At 38.7% G+C, this 20,276-nt stretch overlaps 1 protein-coding gene across 2 annotated transcripts in view; it reads left to right on the top strand.

Moving 5' to 3' along the window:
• nedd4a (NEDD4 E3 ubiquitin protein ligase a) overlaps window positions 1–20,276 on the top strand; it is a 160,235-nt gene that overhangs the window by 29,600 nt on the left and 110,359 nt on the right. For both annotated transcript variants that reach the window (XM_072564986.1, XM_072564985.1), the window contains exons 3-4: window positions 4,367–4,445; window positions 6,415–6,453. In XM_072564986.1, coding sequence (XP_072421087.1) covers window positions 4,367–4,445; window positions 6,415–6,453 — 118 coding nt within the window. The remainder of the gene's footprint in view (window positions 1–4,366; window positions 4,446–6,414; window positions 6,454–20,276) is intronic.

Raw genomic sequence — 20,276 nt, 5'->3', positions numbered from 1 at the left:
TTGAATAGCCAGACTGCTAAAACCAAAACAAACCAGACAAAAGCTGAGCTGGGAGAACTGGCCACTCGCCTTCTCATTGTACAACTGTTTCTTTAAAAACACTTAAAAGATTCTTCAAGTAGATAAACCTAGACATGTCAGAACCTCTGCCTTTACGTCCCCTCTGGGAAAAAAAAATCCAAGGACAACATAACCTTATTAAAGGAGCAGTGTTGTCACAAGCGTCTTACAGCACAGATACAGACCCTCTGGTCCATCTTGTTGTTGCTGACCAGATATCCTAAATTGCCTGCGTTTGCCTTAAATTCCTCTAAACCTTTCCTATTCATGTACCCATCCAAATATCTTTTAGATGTTTTAAATGTACCTGTCTCTACCACTTCCATTGGCAGCTTGCTCCATGCACGCACCACCTTCTGTGAAAAGTTGTCCCTCAGGTCCCTTTTTAAATCTTTCCCCTCTCAACTTAAACTTGTGCCGTCTGGTTCTGGACTCGCCTACCCTTGGAAAAAGACCTTGGCTATTCACCTTAACTATGCCCCTTGTGATTTTAGAAGGTCACCCCTCAGCTTCTGACTCTTTTAGGGATAATGGTCCCAGCCGATCCAATTTCTTCCCTACAGCTCAAACCCTCCAGTCCCAGCAATATCCTGGTAAATCTTTTCTGAATTCTTTCAAGTTTAACAACATCCTTCCTGTGGCAGGGCACTGGAATTGTATACAATATTATAAAGTGGCCTCACCAATGTATGGTGCAGCCACCACATGGCATCTCAAAGCCTACACTCAATACTCTGGCCAATGAAGGCAAGCGTGCCAAATGCTGCCTTCAGTCAAGATATGGATTTACTTCTTCCACTTAAAAGTAATATCAATCTGTTAGAGATTAGTCAAGCTGCAAATTATTATGTAACCTGTTCAATCAAATGCAACAGTTTTTTTTTGTTATTAGAGAACAGACATTTTCAGGGGTTGTTTTATGAAGTTCTGTTCTTGTTTCATGTATAATCATTTAACAGTGTAAGTGAGTTTATTATCTGCACCATCCCAATGTGTGTTGCCTTTATTGAAAAGGAAGAATCTGAATTGGGAGGAGAAAACATCCTTATCTGTACCAATGGTCCAACAGGATGTCTGTCTTCTGAAAATTTAACAGAAATTACCTTTGAAAATCTGGCAATTACCTTTGAAAATCTGGCAGAAATTTGATGTGATTTATTATTGTTAAATGTACCGAGATACAGTGAAAAGTATTGTATTGCATGCTAATCAGACAAATCATACATAAGCATATCAGGGTTCTGGAACAGAATGCAGAATATAGTGTTACAGTTCCAGAAAAGATGCAGGGAGATTAACTCTATTATGAGAGGTCTGTTCATAAGTACGAAAACAGTGGGTAAGAAGCTGTTCTTAAATTTGGTGGTACGTGTTTTAAAATCTTTAGTATTTTCTGCCCAATAGAGGGGGGGAAGTGAATATAGCTGGGCTGGGAGGGATCTTTGATAATGTTGGCTGCTTTGCCGAGGCAGCGGAAGTGTAGACAGAGTCAATGGAAGAAAGGCTGGGTTTCATGATGGATTGGGCTATGTTCTATAATCTCTTGCAATCTTGGGCACAGCAATTTTCAACCATCTCAACCTTAGCACCATTGATACAGAAAGGTGTGTGCCCTCCATTCCTCTTCCTGAAGTTGATGACCAGCTGCTTTGTTTTGCAGACATTGAGGGGGATGTTGTCTTTACTCCACACCACTAAGTTGTCTCTCTCTTTCCCATACTCTGTCTCATTGTTTTTTGATTTCCTAACCACTATGCTGGTATTATCAGCAAATTTGTAAATAGAGTTAAAATAGCTCCAGAGGGGAGAGCAGAGTCCTAGATCTTGGTGTTTGGAGATGAGTTTTGTTGGAATTATGGTGTTGAAGGTGAAGCTAAAGTCAATAAATAGAAGTCTGATGTAGGTGTCCTTGTTATCCCGATGTTCCAGCGATGAGTGTCAGATTGTTCCAGGTATCATTTGTCAGTGCATTGAGTATTGGAGTTGGGTTGTCATGAAGCCGTTGTACAGGACATTGGTTAGGCCACTTTTTGAATATTGTGTGCAATTCTGGTCTCCCTCCTATCGGAAGGATGTTGTGAAACTTGAAAGTGTTCAGAAAAGGTTTACTAGAATGCTGCCAAGGTTGGAGGGCTTGAGCTATAGGAAAAGGCTGAATAGGCTGGGGCTGTTTTCCCTGGAGCATCGGAGGCTGAGGGGTGACCTCATAGAGATTTATAAAATCATGAGGGATATAGATCAGATGAATAGCCAAGATCTTTTCCTGAGGGTAGAGAGTCCAAAACTAGAAGGCATAGATATTAGGTTGAGAGGGGAAAGATTTAAAAGGGATATGAGGGACAACATTTTCAGAGGGTGGTGCGTGGATGTAACAAGCTGCCAGAGGAAGTAGTGGAGGCAGGTACAATTACAATTCCAACATGTAAAAGGCATCTAGATGGATACATGAATAGGAACGGATATGAGCCAAATGCTGACAAATGGCACGAGATCAGTTTAAGCTATCTGGTCAATACGGATGAGTAAGGCTGAAGGATCTGTTTCAGTGCTGTGTAGTTGAGTGTATGGTCTGTGAGATGGTGTCAGCTATGGACTTATTGTAGTGATAAGCAAATTTATAGTGAATCAATGCAATCTGGAAGGCTGGAGTTGATGTGTGTTGTTACTAACCGCTCAAAGGACTTCATAATGGATGTCAGAGCCAATGAGCAGCAGTCATTAAGATCATAGAGTACAGCATGGAAACAGACCCTTCGGTCCAACTCATCCATGCTGACCAGATATCCTAAGTTAATCTAGTCCCATTTGCCAGCACTTAGCCCATATCCCTCTAAACCCTTGCTATTCACGTACCGATCCAGATGCCTTTTAAATGTTGTAGTTGTAATTGTAACTGTACCTGCCTCCACCACTTCCTCTCAGATGGACCCCAGCTACACCTGCCTCTTTGTCGGCTATGTCAACCAGTCCCTCTCCAGTACCTACACAGGCACTTTGCCCCAGTTGTTCCGTCATTACATCAATGACTACATTGGTGCTGCGTCCTGCACCCAGGCTAAACTGGAGCAGTTCATCGACTTCATTCCCAATTCTACCCTGCCCTCAAATTCACTTGATCCACCTCGGACACCTCTCTCACAACGTGCTTTCCCCGTGTCTGTCATCCAGACAGCTCTCCGCACCACCTCCATTCCCCGTTCCACTGCACCTTCTATCTATGCCCTCTAGTTTTGGACACCCCTACCCTGGGAAAAGAGACCTTGGCTATTCACCCTATCTATGATTTATAAACCTGTTTAAGGTCACCCCTCAGCCTCCGACATCCAGGGAAAATAGCCCTAGCCTATTCAGCCTCTCCCTATAGTTCAAACACACCAACCTGGCAACGTCCTTGTAAATCTTTTCTGAACCCTTTCAAGTTTCACAACATCCTTTCAATAGAAAGGAGATAGAATTGCACACAATATTCAAGAAGTGGCCTAACCAATGTCCTGTAGAGCCACAACATGACTACCTAATTCTTATACTCAATGCTCTGACCGATAAAGGAAAGCCATCTTCACTATCCTATATACCTGGCACTCCATTTTTAAGGAACTATGGACCTGTACTCTTAGGTGTTTTTGTACAGCAACATTCCCCACTTACCATTAGGTGTATAAATCCTGTTCTGATTTGTTTTTCCAAAACGCAGCACCTCACATTTATCTAAATTAAACTCCATCTGCCATTCCTCAGCCCATTGGCCCATCTGATCAAGATCCCATTGTATTCTGAGGTGAACTTCGCTGTCCGTTACACCTCCAATTATGGTGTCATCTGCAAGCTTATCAACTATACCTCCTGCGTTTGCATGCAAAATCACTTATATTAATGATGGAAAGCAGTAGACCCAGCACTGATCCTTGTGGCACACTGCTGGTCACAGGCCTCCGGTCTGAAAACAACCCTCCACCTCCACCCTCTGTCTTCTAGTCCGTTGCCTGATTTTTGTTTTTTGGCACTGGGATGATGGAGATCTTATTGAAGCAGGTGGGAATCTCGCACCAGCATGAGGTCAAAGATGTCTGCAAATACTCCTGCAAACTGGTCCACGCAGCATCTGAGTGCACAGCCAGGGACTTCATCTGGGCCTGTTACTTTCTGTAGTTCACTCTCAAAAAGCTGATCTGCCATCTGTGGCTGTCACTGGTTGCAGGTACATCTGAGGCTGTCTGGACAGATGATATAATTTCACTAGTTATGACTGTTCTTATCTAAACTGTCAACAGAGATTGTAACGCATTTTCTCTTTCTTTTTGCATAGTGATCCATATGCTAAAGTGACTTTGTATGACCCAATAAATGGAGAGCTGACCAGTGTTCAAACCAAGACAATCAAGAAGGTCAGTAATATATTATCCAGACTTTCTTCACCTTTTTTAATTTCAAAATATCCAAGATAAGTATAGGAATGAATTTCTGTACAGAAATTATTGTATAAAACTCCATGAGATTGCAATTTTAATATGACTATACGCAGTTGACTGAAGCACTAAAAAGAAAGTCTTATAACAGTATTGCACTGAACAAGGGAATCTCTGAAGAATTCTGTAAATCAGAGGCCTGTGGATACTTATGTCTAAGTGAGATCTTTGGGAACTAAAAGTGAGACACTCCAATTTATACAACTGAAACGTATCCTCTTATTCCTACTCTCTCTCTTTTAATCCATTAACTATTTTGAAATCCAGGCTAATATATAATCCACATCCTTTAGTGCTCGTTTTGTATGTTAACATCTTGTGCAGCACTTTATCAAATGCTTTTTGAAAATTCAGTGCAGTACGTAGATTGGTTTCCCATTATCCATCTTCCTGCTTATATCCTCAAAAAAACTCTTAAGAAAATTTTCTGTGTAGTTTCCTTTTCATAAATCTCTTTTGTTCTCTTTAGTTGACTATCTAGGGGCCCTTTTAAAAATCCCTAATAGAGTCTAGCATTTTCCCCATTATCGATGTTCTACTAATTTCTAGTTTCCCATTTTCTCTCTACCTCTTTTCTTAAATAATGACGTTATGCTCATGTTTCTAATGCTTGGGAACTAATCTAGAAACCTGAAGAAATTTGCTATCTCGGTATCTAACTCTTAAAACTCTAGGACGAAGGCAACCAAGACTAGGGGATCTGTCACCACTTGGTTCTATTCATTTCTCCTATGTTTTCTCTTCTTTTGATTTTTTGAAATTTCTCACTTTTTCACTGAATTTATTGGTCCCCAGTTATTTTGGAATGGTTCTTGGTGTCTTCCACAGATTAATGTAACTGGCAATCCCTCAATATAAATTTCATTGGTATCTGCCTCTAATGCATCCATATTTATTTTTACCAAGCTTGTCCTCTTTACCTACCTTTTGGAAATGTTTACAATCTATCTTTGTCTCTTTCTTGTCTTCTCATTTTTCTTTTTTATTATTCACTTCTTGGTCCACCTTTGTTGGATGATGACTATGGTAACCAAATTGTAAAAGCAAAACTGATGGTCTATGAAGTCAGGTTTCACTTTGGGATCTGACTTGTCCAGCATTCTCATCAGCTGAGTTTGTAACTGCATAAATGAACAAAATATACAGAGGCAGGAATCTATCTCCTGTGGAAAAGTCTAAAAGTCCCAGAGATCACTGTATGACAATCGTAAGGAATATGCAGCTCAACCAATTACTGAAATGTTGAGGACCAGCCTTGGACATTTTTGAGGCCAGCTACCAGCCTGTTATTTCTGAAAAGTAGTCAAACCGGCACCCTTGTTTACCAGAGGCATACAAGAAACCATTATTACCAATTTTTAAATGAAACAGAGGCCGTTTTTACTGAAACTGGTTTGATCTTTGTCAATGAGTGTGTCTGTGCAGTTTCATTCTTTGAAACGCTAACATATTTGCTACTTTGCATCTTTGTGCACTGTATCACTGACAGCTTCTTTCTCACCCCATTAAACATTCCCAAGTCCACATTTACAGTGATAACTGTCTCTGTAAACACATCAGGGTCAATCTTTCATCTGTGATAACATTATCAGATCTTGTCTGTTAAAATGACTGAAAGACTTTGCTGCTTCAATTAACCCAACCTCTTTGTTTTCTGAACATCTGTGATTCTGCTTGTTTAATATAAAATGAAAGTATATAAAAATTCAGCCCAACCTGAATAATGACTTTATACATAATTTCACCAGAATGGACTTCTGTTAAATGTAAGCATGGTATCCAACTGGAATATAACAATTGCTCATTATGTATAATTATGTCATTTTGTTTTATTGTGAAATTTAAATTTATTTAGTAATCTACAGCAGCTCTTCCTTTTTTTTTTCAGACCTTAGATCCAAAGTGGAATGAAGAATTTTTCTTCAGAGTAAGTATACATACTTTGCTTTGGGCTTTTGTAGTTCATTAATATTTTGCATTAAATATTTTAAAAGTGGCATGTTCTATTTGCTGTATTTTGAACAAAAGTAAGATTATTGTATGCAAGACTTCTTTAATCCTTCAGTTAGACTGGCATCAACCTGCTCATGAGCTATAAACCCACACAGGAATTCCAATCTTTGCAGACTTTACATAAAAGTAGATTCTGCATATTTTTGCACTACCACATGTTCCATATGCTTAATGATAATGCCAGAAATCAAAAAAGTTTGGTTCACCTAATTCAGTCCTTCTGAATCAGATTGTTTACATTGATTTCCACAGGCTACTTTAAAATTTGGCTGCAGTTTCAAATACTGCTAATCTCATCACCCCAACAGTAGTGACTGATAAAATACTTGCTTCTGTCAAGCGCATCTCAACTGTGGATTCCCAGGGGCAAAGCATTCTATAAATTTTAGTTTTTCTTTTATCATTTATAAATATCTGTCTAAACTCTGAGCAATTTTAACTTAATTAATAACAGCCATTGAATTTTGTAATTTGCAATCACTAAGTATTTTAACCAAAGAGCAAGTCGAACTGTGTAGCATGGAAACCTGTAGCACTGTTCACTGGTGTATTCTATTCCAACAAATCAGCTTGTGAAGGTTAGAACTGGAGTGAATCTTTACAGCTTTGTAATTTTGTAAATAAATTACGCATTTAGAAGTGTACACTTCTAAGCCAACAAAGTTTTTTAGTCTGTCTCTCATTATAGAGCGCTTGTGCTCATGTTGATCAACCTGTTCAGACAGGGCACTCATGAATGTCCAGTTAATAAACACCACATGCTTACAATGAAATACAATATGCAATTAACAGGGAGTCTGCAGTTAAGTGTATCTATCTCCTGACCAGGTGGCATGAGTTCAAGTCCCACCTGCTCCAGAGGTGTGTAATAACATCTCTGAGCAGGTTGATTAGAAAAAATAGGTTAAAGTTTTAAAATTAAGTGTGTTCAGCTGGTTGGTTAGCAGAGAATGTCTGGGGTAGTGTTAATGTTCCCTTACTATTGATTGAAACAGCATTATTGTAGACGGTCCAGTCATGTAAATTACCCACTGAAGCCTAAAATCCCCAAGCATCAGGTCTTTCACACCCAGCCTCCATCTGACAAACTGGCAGACAATCGTGGAATTTGTGCGTGTGTTTAATTAACACGTGCACATTTTCTTTCACGCCATCAGCATGTTTTAAGAATATAGAAGTTTAAAAACTAAGTCGTTTAGAGTTGTTTAATTCCATTGCAGAATTGTTTCAGAACTAGTGGTCATAGTTTAAGGATGAGGGCTAAACCTTTTAGGATCGAAGTGAGGAGAATTTTTTTCACCCAGAGTGGTGAGCCTGTGGAATTCACGACCATGGAAAGTGGTCGAGGCTAAAACATTGTGTTTTCAAGAAATTTGTGTGATGATACTATGGTTTTAAGTGGTGGATTTTGTCTTGCCTTTTCTGTTTGGAGAGAAGTTTTGAGCAATAGGTGCCAAGATGATAAAATAAACAGCTTGTGAGGCTTTGGAGTTTTCTTTAAAGTTGGAACAATAAAAGCAGCATGAATGGGTGGAGTCAGGCTCCCAAAGAACCAGGGTTTCAGTTTAGCTTTGAGTATTTGTTGGGGATTTTGAAGCTGCATACATCTCTGTTGCAGCAAAACACTAGAGTTTTCTCTCTCCTGATGAAGGGCTTTTGCCCGAAACGTCGATTTCGCTGCTCGTTGGATGCTGCCTGACCTGCTGTGCTCTTCCAGCACCACTAATCCAGTATTTTCTCTCTCTCTGCCAGAATTTTCTGTTCAGGGTCTTTCCTCCTGGACTGGAAAAACATTGCATGTGAGATGGTCTATTATACTGTATGCTTAGAAGTGTGTGGTAAAATAGGGCAAAGTCAGCATGGTTTCATCAAGGGAAAGTCATGCCTGACAAACCTGCTAAAATTCTTTGAGGAAGTAATGACCAGATTAGACCAAAGAGAGCCAATGGATGTTATCTACCTGGACTTCAGATGGCCTTTGACAAGGTGGTGTAGGGAGGCTACTGAGTAAGATAAGGGCCAATGGTGTTAGAGGCAAGGTGCTGGCATGGAAAAAGATTGTTTTCTGTTAGACAGCCAGAGTGGGGATAAAAGGGTCTTTCTCAGGATGGCAGCTGGTGACAAGTGGTGTTCCACAAGGCTCAGAGTTGGGACCACAACTTTTCACGTTATACATTAACGATCTAGATGAAGGAACTGAGGATATTCTGGCTACGTTTGCATATAATATAAAGACCGGTAGAGGGACAGGTAGCTTTGAGAAGATGGGAAGGCTGGAGAAGGATTTGGACAAGTTAGGACTGTGGGCAAAGAAGTGGCAGATGGAGTACAATGTGTGAAAGTGTGAGGTCATGCATTTTGATAGGAAGAATAGAGGCATGGACTATCTTCTAAATGGGGAGAAGATTCAGAAGTCTGAAGTGCAAAGAGATGTGGGAGTTCTAATCCAGGATCCTCCCAAGGTGAACTCAGGTTGAGTTAGTAGTTAGGAAGGCAAATACAATGATGGCATTTATGTTGAGACAAATTGAATATAAAATCAAGGATGTACTTCTGAGGCTCTATAAGACTGTAGTCAGTCCACATTTGGAGTATTGTGCACAGTTTTGGGCCCCATATCTCAGGAAGGATGTCCTGGCCCTGGAGCATGCTCAGAGGAGGTTGACAAGAATGGTCCCAGAAATTAAAAGCTTAACACATGAGGAATGTTTGAGGACTCTGGGTTTATACTCTATGGAGAAGGATGAGGGGGGTTCTAATTGAGACATAAGAATACTGAATGGCCTGGACAGACTGGATGTTGGGAAGATGTTTCCATTGGTAGGAGAGATTAGGACCTGAGGGTACAGCCTTAGAGTAAAGGGAAGACCTTATTTAGAATGAGATAAGGAGAGACTTCTTCAGCCAGAGAGTGGGGAATTGATGGCATTCATTGCCACAGAGGCTTTGGAGGCCAGATCATGGAGTACATTTAAGATTGAGATAGGTTCTTGATTGTCAAGAGGATCAAGGGTAATGGGGAGAATGTGATTGTGAAACTTATTACCCATAATTGAATGGCGGAGCAGACTCTACTTGCTGAATAGCCTAATTTCTGCTACTATGTCTTATGAATTTTCCCTTGCCAAGTTTGTTTATGGGATGTTTCTATCTTGAAATACTTACTGTTCAGTAGTTAAATAGTCTATCATTTTGAAAGGTTTCCAATAGACTTAAAGTTGGACTAATTCTTCTTTCTTTTGTTTATATTTTGAGTGCAGAGTAAGAATAAAGTGTGTTTTTCTTAAAGATGAGTAGTGTAACCAATCGAATTACATCTGGAACACAGCAACTTCCACTTGTCTTTAAATAAGAAAATGTTAGGATTTCAGCTCCTTCATATATTTGAAGGGGGTTTGGTCTGGTCAATAACGTTTGCAAATGATAATTGGGAATTATATTCATTTTGACTGAGAAGAAGTCAATAAAGGTCAACAGAAGTGAAGAGAAAATAATATCCAGAAAATTGAAAATTTAGTGCAATGCAATACTGACATTGTGTTGACATGGTTTCTGTGGATTCACAAATCTACAGCACTTCAGAAACAGTAATTTACTTGGGTTAATAGTGCCCTTTCAAAAGGCAATTGGTTATGTCTTGCATGTGAAGGTTTTAAAGGTTGCTGCTCATAAAATGAATGACAGATGGACTAGTATTATGAAGCAGTTAACAAATGTTCTCTGTGTGGGCGTGATTATGAGTGGAATTTGGCTTGCATCCTTTGTGGCGTATTTGCAACATTAAGAAGAAAAACAGTGGGTGTACTTGTACATCTTGATGCTGTGAAACCTGGATACTGCTACTCCAAAAAAATTCAAAAATGCAGTATATAGACAAAAGAATTCTGGATGGGTTTCAATGTAGCTAATTGTAAAGAGTTGAAAATTTGAATGCAATTGAATCTGGTGTACAATGAAGGTTATCTGTTAATAAATTTGGAAATAGTTTTGGCTATTATTGGTAATTAACTGATATTACTGAGTCATGACAAGGTGTCACTAAAGGATATTTGAATTATCATCTCAGAGAAACACACTTGGAATGCTCTTTGTAATCTTTGGAACTCCATAAGGACAGATCTTGTGCCTTTTAGGTTGCATTTGGTTTTGTCCTTACAATTGTACATTTTCACAACATTTTTCAACTTTTGTAACAAATAGCTAAAGGGGAAATGGATGGATTGACGAATGATTAGTGTATTTGCTCTGTTATGTTTGCTTTCTGGAAAGGCACATTGTGATTGCAAAAGAGTGATTAAAGCTAAAATACAAATCTGCTACTTTTGACAGTGGGAGAAAAGGTCTTTCCAGAATGATGGATTGGAACTGATAAAGTGAAATTCTGGAGAAGCTAGTGTACAGTCCTCTGAATTTGTTGCATGCCACAAGATTCAGTCTCATTTCATCCTTAATTAGACAAATTTGATTTGGGACTTTGAAGCAGGAGTAGACCATTTGGCCCTTTTTCAGTCTGTTCTATCAATCAGTAATATCATGATTACCTGGTTGTGGTCTCACTACGCTAACCGGGCAACACTCTGTGTAACCCTTGATTTTTTTTTGTCTTATCAATATTCTATCCAATTCAATCCTGAATAAATTTAAAGACCCAGCCTCCATTACTACCTGGGGAAGGGAATTCTACATTCTAATACTCTGAGATTTAAAACTGAGCAGAGGGGGAATATTTAAGAGGGTAATCTGTTCTTCTTTACCTGTGTCTCCATGTTTTAGTCAACTCTACAAGAGGAAATATCCTTTTGGGTATCGACCCTATCCAGTCCCCCCTTGGTCTTTTGTATTTCAGTAAGATCACCTCTTAATCTTCTAAACCTCAGTGAATATAAGCCTAACCTATTCAATCTCTCCTTATAAAGTAGTCTCCTTAAAGCAGGACTGAGTCAACTTCAAGTGAACCCCAAATTGTTCTCTCAAAGGCCCTGTCAAGCTGCAATCCCTGAGTCAATGATGAGCCAAATGATCCTCTTATTCCTCTGTGTTTGATAATATAGACACTGACTTCATGCAAATTTCAGATCATTGCTGCATCATGCACCTTTATCTACAGTGAAAGAAAGAGGAAAAAATAAAATTCATATCCTTTGGGAGCCCCAAAGACACTTCATAGCCGGTTAATGGTTCTTAAATAGCATGATCACTAGTGAAAAGCAGACAAAGTATTGCATCATAGATATAGTATGATAAATCCAGTGAGCTAGGTTTTCAGACTCAATTCCTGTGTTGGCCTATTTGCTTTAATTGATCACTAATCATATGACAGGAAAGCGTCAACCTGTGTAATCAACTTTTGAAAATTTGGATTATGGGAATACAATGTACAATATTATTAGATTTCTTTGCAGGACAGCTTACTTTCTTGAATCGTCCATGGTTTTTAAAAGCCACTGTCCAAGATAGTTTTGAACTGTGAAAAATAATTTGTTCTTGTTTCTTTCATAATTGAGGTCTTGTTTTTCATCATATTATTTGCTTTCAAGTTGAATAATAAGATTAATTCATGCAATTCAATGTGATAACCCAATTGGGCATTAGAAGTTTGAGCTTCTCATCAATTACTATCTTACTCGTTGGTCAACTGCCTCTGAATTCCTGCTGTATTGTTTGAATTTTGCAGTGACTCAAGTGATTTTGTTTTCTGCACTGGGGTAAATTACCTTTTATTACAATAGGTTTTTGCATGCTTGAATCAAACCTTTTGCCCCATTAGTACCTGAACTGAATTCCTGCTACCTGGCCCTGGACTTGAATCCTTGCATCTGTCTGGCAAGATATTAAACTGACATCCTAGACTTATTGAAATTTGTGGGATTTTGCAGAGTGTAAATTGACTGATAGGTTTCTTAGATTAATTTTTTAACAAAAGTAGCTACAATTCAAAAAGTACCACATTGGGGCATCAGTTGCAAAACAGTCAATGAAAGATGCTGTATATAAGTAAGTCTTCCATTTCAATGTTGTTGACCTGTCCACATAAACAGCCTTGTGTTAATGGATCCCTTGTGCACCCAATTGTGACCAGCTGCCCCCTCACTGATAGTTTTGTTTTCCCTTCATTCACCATACAATTTTGATTTAAGCAGTGTAAAAATGAATCATGTATTGCAAATGTTCCTTTGCTCAAGCCCTATAGAATGTTCATGATATGGAAAGGAAATCATTTTCCAGAACAGAACCTTTCAGCTGGGCCCATGGCAGAGCAAAATATACAGATCAAGCTGCTGGAGCAGCAAGATTAAGTCTTGATTGTATTAAGTCTTGATTGTATAAAGTCTTGAATAAGCTTTCATACTTGGATCAAGAAGTGAACTGAATGGCACCACCATGTAAATGTCATGGCTGCAAGAGGAGATCAGAAGCTTCGAGGTCAATGTGTGAATGACCAACTTCCCGACTCTCCAAAGGCCATCCACCCACCTGCAAACCAGAAGTCACTTTATTTGGGTGACTTCAGTTCCAACAGTGTTTAGATTAGATTCTCTACAGTGTAGAAACAGGCCCTTTGGCCCAACAAGTCCACACTGACCTTCCAAAGAGTAACTCACCCAGACCTATTTCCCTATGACTAATGCACCTAACACTATGGGCAATTTAGCATGGCCAATTCACCTGACTTGCACATGTTTGGACTTTCTGAGGAAACTAGAGCACCCAGAGAAAACCCATGCAAATACTGGGACAATGTGCGAACTCCAAACGGCCAGTCACCAGAGGCTAGAATCGAACCCGGGTCCCTGGCGCTGTGAGGCAGCAGTGCTAATCACTGAGCCACTGTGTCGCTCAACAGGTCATTCAGCCCATTGAGTCCACACTGACCCTCTGAAGGCCATTCCACTCAACCCCCGTAACCGTGCATTCCCCATTGCTAATGCATCAAATTTACATGTCCCTGGACTTTATGGGAAATTAGCATGGCCAATCCATCTAACCTGCACCTCTTTGGACTGTGGGAGAAAGCCTACATAATCATGGGGGGAATGTGCAAACTCCACACAAACAGTCACCTGAGGGTGGAATTGAACCTGGGTCCCTGGCACTGTGAGGTAGTAGTGTTAACCATTGAGCCACTGTGCCATCTTGTGTTAAAGGAACTCCATACCATCCAAGGTAAAGAAGCTCACTTGACCGGAGTTCCAGTTGCCACTTTAATCATTCACCATCACTGCATCACATCTGCAGTGTGTACCTTCCATGAGATGCACTGCAGAAATTCACCAAGGCTTTTTCAACAGCACCTTCCAAGTGTGTGATTCTTACTGTCTAGCAGATGGAAACCCCAGCCCCCGGAGGTTTCCCCCCAAGTCACTCACTTGAAACTATAATCTCTGTTCCTTCACTTGCTGAGCCAAAAATCTTGAAATCCCTCTTAAACAGTATTGCTGGGAGCATTTTCATTATGCAGGCTGCACTGGTCCATCCTCGAGAGTAATTAGAGATACCCAGTAATTGCTGGTCCTGCTAGCAATATCTACATTAATAATTTTTTAAACATGTTTGAAACATTTGTATTCCAGTATTGCCTTGATTGAGTGTGCAAATCTGAAATAAATTGTTGAGCTTTCCAACTTGTTCCAGTGAATATCTTACTCACATTGACTACTTTTGAAAAAAGAAATGTGGCAGATGCTGGAAATCTTAAATAAAAAGCAGGAAAATCTGGAAAAAAAATTCAGCTTCTTTTTTCATAGAAAGGAATTGAATATGTTTTAATCTTGAACAGGGAGTTTGTCAAAATTAAAAATCTTCCAACCACTTCAGTACAATATGCATATTGTCCCTTTAATGTGGTCAGACATCCCCCAGGTGGTTCACAGTATTTCAAACAAATTTGGTGTGAAGTCATCTAAGGAGATAGGGCATCAGGTGAAGAAGGATAATGAGATACAGGTTTATGGAAGAAATAGTGAAAGGCCTCAATAGCTGAAGGTGCATCTGTTCCACAGTTTCCATTCCCTACTTGCTTGTATATATTCCCAGAGAATATGATGAGCTAAAATTCACGAAATTTAATTAATGCACCCAGGCCTTTAGAGTCCACAAGTCATTTATACAACGGTGTTCAAGGTAAGTTCTCAGTTTCCTTCATGATGCAGACACTTGGGCAAAGAAGGGTTTGATATGTTAAAGACCCAAGCACTGAAAATGATTGGGGATAGTTGGGGATGAGTTATCTCATCCAAGATAATCCCTGCAAACCTTTGCATTCTAAGTGATTGAAATATTGCCTCCTGTTGAGCTTTGTATGAAGTTGCAGTTGAAAGGAAGGGCTAAGGAAAGTTGAATCTGAACCCACTCTGCCCAGGTTTCAAGTAAGGTTATGGACATGGAAATGAAACAACCAGCCTCCAATGGAACTGGATTGAGGCTGTGTGTGTTGCAACCCACTTTGTGAGGTCTATGGGAGAAGACAAGTCTATTTTCACAGATTTACTTGAAAAAAGTCTTCCTGGCCCAAAAATGATGTGGACAGATTTTATTGTGGTGATGGATAAAAAGTCAAAATTAGTCCTCTAACTAGGGCAGATTGGCCCATTTATTACTTTATAAAGAGATACACAAGTGTTCTTACAAAATCATGTTTTGTATGTTCACTTGTTAGTGTTTTAAATTAAACAAATTAGTAACGTTTGCCTTGCTTCAGCTTACCAAAGTGTTGATCAATCTGCATATTGAAGTGCATGTGCCAAGGGCATATTTAGTTCAGATCACAAGGGGCTCCTACTATTACATCTCTAGATTACTTTATTGTATAATTAGATATTGGCCAGTAAGGGTGAATCCTGATATAAAATCTGGGGCCCATTTGCAGGAGTGATCAAGGATACTGAAGTAAGAGAAGAACAACATATCTAAGATTCGTAATGGTGCCATTTCCTTCCCCCATTACTCCCTCCACAATGAAGTTGAAAGTCTGTGGGGAAGGACAAGCCTGCACTTTCCTGTTGCTGGTCATTGTTCTGGTTTCTGAACAGGTTCTTGTCTGTGAATTACTTTGGTGCTGGTTAAGATGGGGCAAATGTCATCTTGCCCACAAGAGGCAAATATGTCCCTTAACAGGCCAATTAAGGCCACTATTCTGCAGTCAAATTCATATCATATTAAAGAAAAAACCAGGATATGTTACTGCTTGTAAATACTTTGGCCTCTTTTATTGCTGAACCCATTTATTTTCAGAAGAACTGTATTTATTGTATTTTACATTAATGAATACACTTCAAAAGTGTTTGATTACATTTAAAAGTACTTTTAAGCCATTAAATAAATGCACGTTTCTCTCATTTTCTCTGTTGCGCAAGCTGATTTTTAAAATTCTGTCATACCTCTTTATAGAGGTATGCAAAATGTGGTTTTTCATCAGTGATGAGTATTATTGACACTTGGCTCTTGCAGGATGGAGAAGGTGGTTGGGTTCTGCACTAATAATGTAGCTGAATAAATGATATGCAAGAATAGCTAGGGGAACAACTAATTAATTGATTTTTATTTTTAATGTAACCTGTCTTATCTAATCAACCTGTTCAGAGAAATTCTTACACACCTCTGTAGCAAGTGAGATTTGAACCCCGACTCCTGGCCCAGGGATAGGGACACTACCATTGTGCCACGAAAGTGGCTTCCCTAATTTGTTGAATATTCATCCACTTTGAAAAAGATATGCAGCTGGTTTTCTGGGTGTCATTTTGTTGGGTAAAATATATAGAGTCATACAAGACGGAAACCCACCCTTCAGTCCAACCAGTCTATGACCAACTAAACTAGTCCCACCTGCCTGCTCCTGACCAATATCCCTCCAATCATTTCCTATTCATGTACTTATCCAAATGTCTTAAACATTGTAATTGTACCCACATCCACCAATGCCTCAGGAAGTTCATTCCACATGCAAAACATTCTGTGTAATAGATTTGAACCTCATGTCTTTTCTAAATCTCTCTCCTCTCACCTTAAAATTATGTCCCCCAGTCTTGGGAAAAGACAACTACCGTTAACTCTATCTATACTTCATTATTTTATAAATTTTAATAAAGTTGCCTCTCAATCTCCTACGCTCCAGTTAAAAAAAACCTGCCACCAATCCAGCCTTTCTTTATAACTCGAGCCTTCCATACCTGGCACTGTCCTGGTAAATCTCTTCTCCAGCTTAATAATATCCTTCCTATAACAGGGTGACCAGAACTGACACAGTATTCCAGAAGAGGCCTTATCCAATGTCCTGCATAAAACTAATCACAAACATGTTAGAGAAACAGAAATAAAATGTAAAGCAGACTAAAAATTAAAGGCTGTTAATTCAATAAATGAACCCACGTGATAAGATTAGAGCGCTGGTAAATGTAAGCTGTCGACCATTAAAGAATAATTATTGTATTATTCAGACCAAGCAAGCTACTAATAATGTGTATAACCTCTGGTTATGACTTTTAAAGCCATTCACAAGTGTTGGTATATTTTTTGATGGAATGAAGTTAAAAATATTTATAAAAATGTGTGCTGAAGAGATTGGAATGCTTTATTACTCTGAACGGTAGTGACTTGTAGATTTTTGATCAGATGTGTTTATTATTAGTTGATAGTTAGTCCTCAATAGATTTTCTGTGGAATGGTGTTATGACCAGCTGAGAGAGGATAAATCAACTCCCTTGTTTATAATGGCTTTATTTTGCCACATCAGTGATTTTGCATTATTTTCAGCGTGCTGCTAAATCATACTTCAATTAATTCAAAAATTAAGGAGCCAATTACAAGGGTGCCTTAAGTGAAAGGAAGAAGAATTTATTGCTTCCTAATGCAGAGGAAAACCAATGGCACCTGACGTCAAACGCACAGGCAGGTATGAAGTTTAAAAAATGAGAGAGCATCTGGAACAAAGGAAAGCCAAGAATATGCAGTTGAAGAAATCCTGAGTGTCTTTGAAGTGCTAGGATTAATGATTGTTAAGTTTAATTTTTCTTGATTGTTTAATTTATATCTTGTATCCTCCATAGTGAAATTCATAAATATGTTTGAGTTCTTTGTGAATGAATGTTTCTCCAGTTTTCTTTTCACTGGGTATTGTCTTCCAAGAGGCTGAGAAACGAAAAGAGAAAGCACACCTTCTGTTATGCTGTTGAGAATCCATCATTTTTCTCCCTATACTACTTGGCTGAAATAGTTAATTGTACATTCCCAAGTCTGGCTTCATTATTTTTTTCCAGACTAGATGGTTTGCATGAAAGTCTTTCATTCTGATGTGTAAAACTTCCAGAGGATGTACATCAAACAAGAAACACAGATCTGAGATGCTGGTTTCAGTCGTTTTGATGACAGGTTAATTCCAGCACAGAGTGGCTCTTGTTTATTGATAGTTTCATGAGTTTGGCACAACTAGATCAGGTGACCATTAGTCATCTGATACCTGGGTCCTTCCATTTTTAAAGCCTTTTTAGTCCATGAAAAACCAGACCATGGAAATCAAAGTTTGATGGTCCATTTTTACCACTGATGTGATAAATGGTACAATCTAGACTTGAATAAAATATTCATAGTTATTTTCTGTTTAATTGTTAATGATTTTTGGATGAATGACTTCCACTTCATGAAGTCATGCTGACTCTGTTCAATTATATTATATATTTCTAAATGCTCTGTTATTGCGTTGAATCATAGAAATGTACAGCGCGGAAGCAGACTCTTCAGTCCAACTTGTCCATGCCGACCAGATATCCTAACCTAATCTAATCCCATTTGCCAGCACTTGACCCATATCTCGCTCAACCCTTCCTATTCATCTATCTATCCAGGTGTCTTTTTAAATGCTGTAGTTGTACATCTTAACATTTTCCAAATGACATACAACTATAGGTTGCTTAGCTTAACCAATTTTTTATGTCACACTAACCTTTTGAACAAAAATGTTATATTGATAGTTTCTAACCTTCCGGGACTTTCCCAGAATCTAAGGATTCTTGGAACATTAATTAAAGTTCATCCACTAACTCTAGCAACTTCCTTAGTATGCAGCCCATCAAGTCCAGGTGACATTTTTGTTTTCAGCACCATCACTTTCCATCATATGTTTTCTCTAATGAAAGTTATTGTATTTAACTATCCTCTCCTTTATTATTTAGTATTTTCGTGATGTCATTAGTGTCCTCTACTCTGAAGAGTGATGCAAAGTATTTTTTTCAACTCTTCTGCCATTTCCTTGCTCCCCATTGTTATTTCCTCAAGCCCCTTCTCTAAGGTGTCTGTTCACGGGTGCCTCACTCTTTTTTTTCACATTTTTTTAAAAAGCTTTTACTGTCCATTTTTTTTTGTTACTTGCTCCCCATTTAAAATTATGAGACAGGATTGATTGGAATGAATCATTTCCCGTAGTGCAGAACAGGGAATAGAAGATTCCTAGGAAAAGGAATACACAAGTGTACAGATTCTGTATACACATCCACAACACAATTCCATCCGTTCATAAGAATAACAATTAGGACAGGATTAGGCCATTCAGCCCCTCAGGTCTGCCGTTTGATAACATCGTGGCTGTTCCAATTATAGCCTTATCTTGACTTTCTTGTCTACCCTCAACCCCTCAAAATCTTTGACTCCTTTCACAATAAAAAAAATAATAGTTTCATTTTATTCATAAATAAAATATTACAAAACTCCATAAAATACTACATTTTTTTCTGTCAGCAGTCTTTATCTGCAAGTACGTAGGTGCTGCTCTGCTTCGTGGTTTAACTCTGGTTTGTGAGGTTAAACACTTTTCTGATGTGGATCCCCTGATTAGCTGCCCTTCTGTTTTTTTTACTTCTGTATGCACACAGTTTCCATAGTACAAGTATGAACTTGAACCAGTGGAAACTCTGGCCTAGAAAATCTGCACCAGACTGGAATGATATGGGTTGGCACAATGTATAATTGCAACTTGTAGAGCAGGTCAAAGCAGATGGATATTGAATTTAACATGGTGCATGTTTTCAGCTTAGTGATCTGGTTAGACCACTTTGCATTTCATTTGGAGATAAGCTAAAGAGTGAAAATTGAGATGAGAGAAATTATTCGTAAGTATATATGTAAGTGCTCAATGGTGAGATTTGTGACAAGTACAGTAACGTGAGCTACACTGTCACAATCATTTTATGTAATAGTGTAGGAAATTAAGTAGGTCCTGGCAGCATTGAAATAAAATCCAAATAAATAATAAAACAGTGTGTACTAAGACCGCATTTTTTTGCCTCCAGTATAGATTTATTGTGTACTTCAGAGTCTGTTAAACGATCTGCTTCACAATTTAATATTTATTCCTCTGCCAAGACAGTCCCAAATACCCGTAAGCGCTGAGAGGAAGGAATTCTCTGACCGAGCTTGTTCCAAAAACGCCCTATGGTATGTTCATTTATAAAGGGCTGCAGCTAATATTCAGAAACTCTGTATTCTTAATTCTGATTGAAGAAGCTGTGTGAAAGAGGGAAATATATTCGAACTAAAGTGCCCATAAGAAATCAAAGTCTATAACTATCACAGTTGGTCTCTTGACTCTGGAATGGGGAATAAATTAAAGTGACTTGTGACTTGTAGAAACAGTAACAAGAAAGTACCATACCCTGAAACAATGAAGTCATTTTATTTTTATACATTTCGTAAGTGAGATGTTTTATGCTATGCCCCATGGTGTTAGGGGGTTGGGATTTGATTTCTTAA

The sequence above is a fragment of the Chiloscyllium punctatum genome, chromosome 48, assembly GCF_047496795.1.
Source record: "Chiloscyllium punctatum isolate Juve2018m chromosome 48, sChiPun1.3, whole genome shotgun sequence".
Lineage (NCBI taxonomy): Eukaryota > Metazoa > Chordata > Chondrichthyes > Orectolobiformes > Hemiscylliidae > Chiloscyllium > Chiloscyllium punctatum.
The sequence above is the reverse complement of the archived record's forward strand: the minus strand, read 5'-3'. Positions and strand labels throughout refer to the sequence as shown.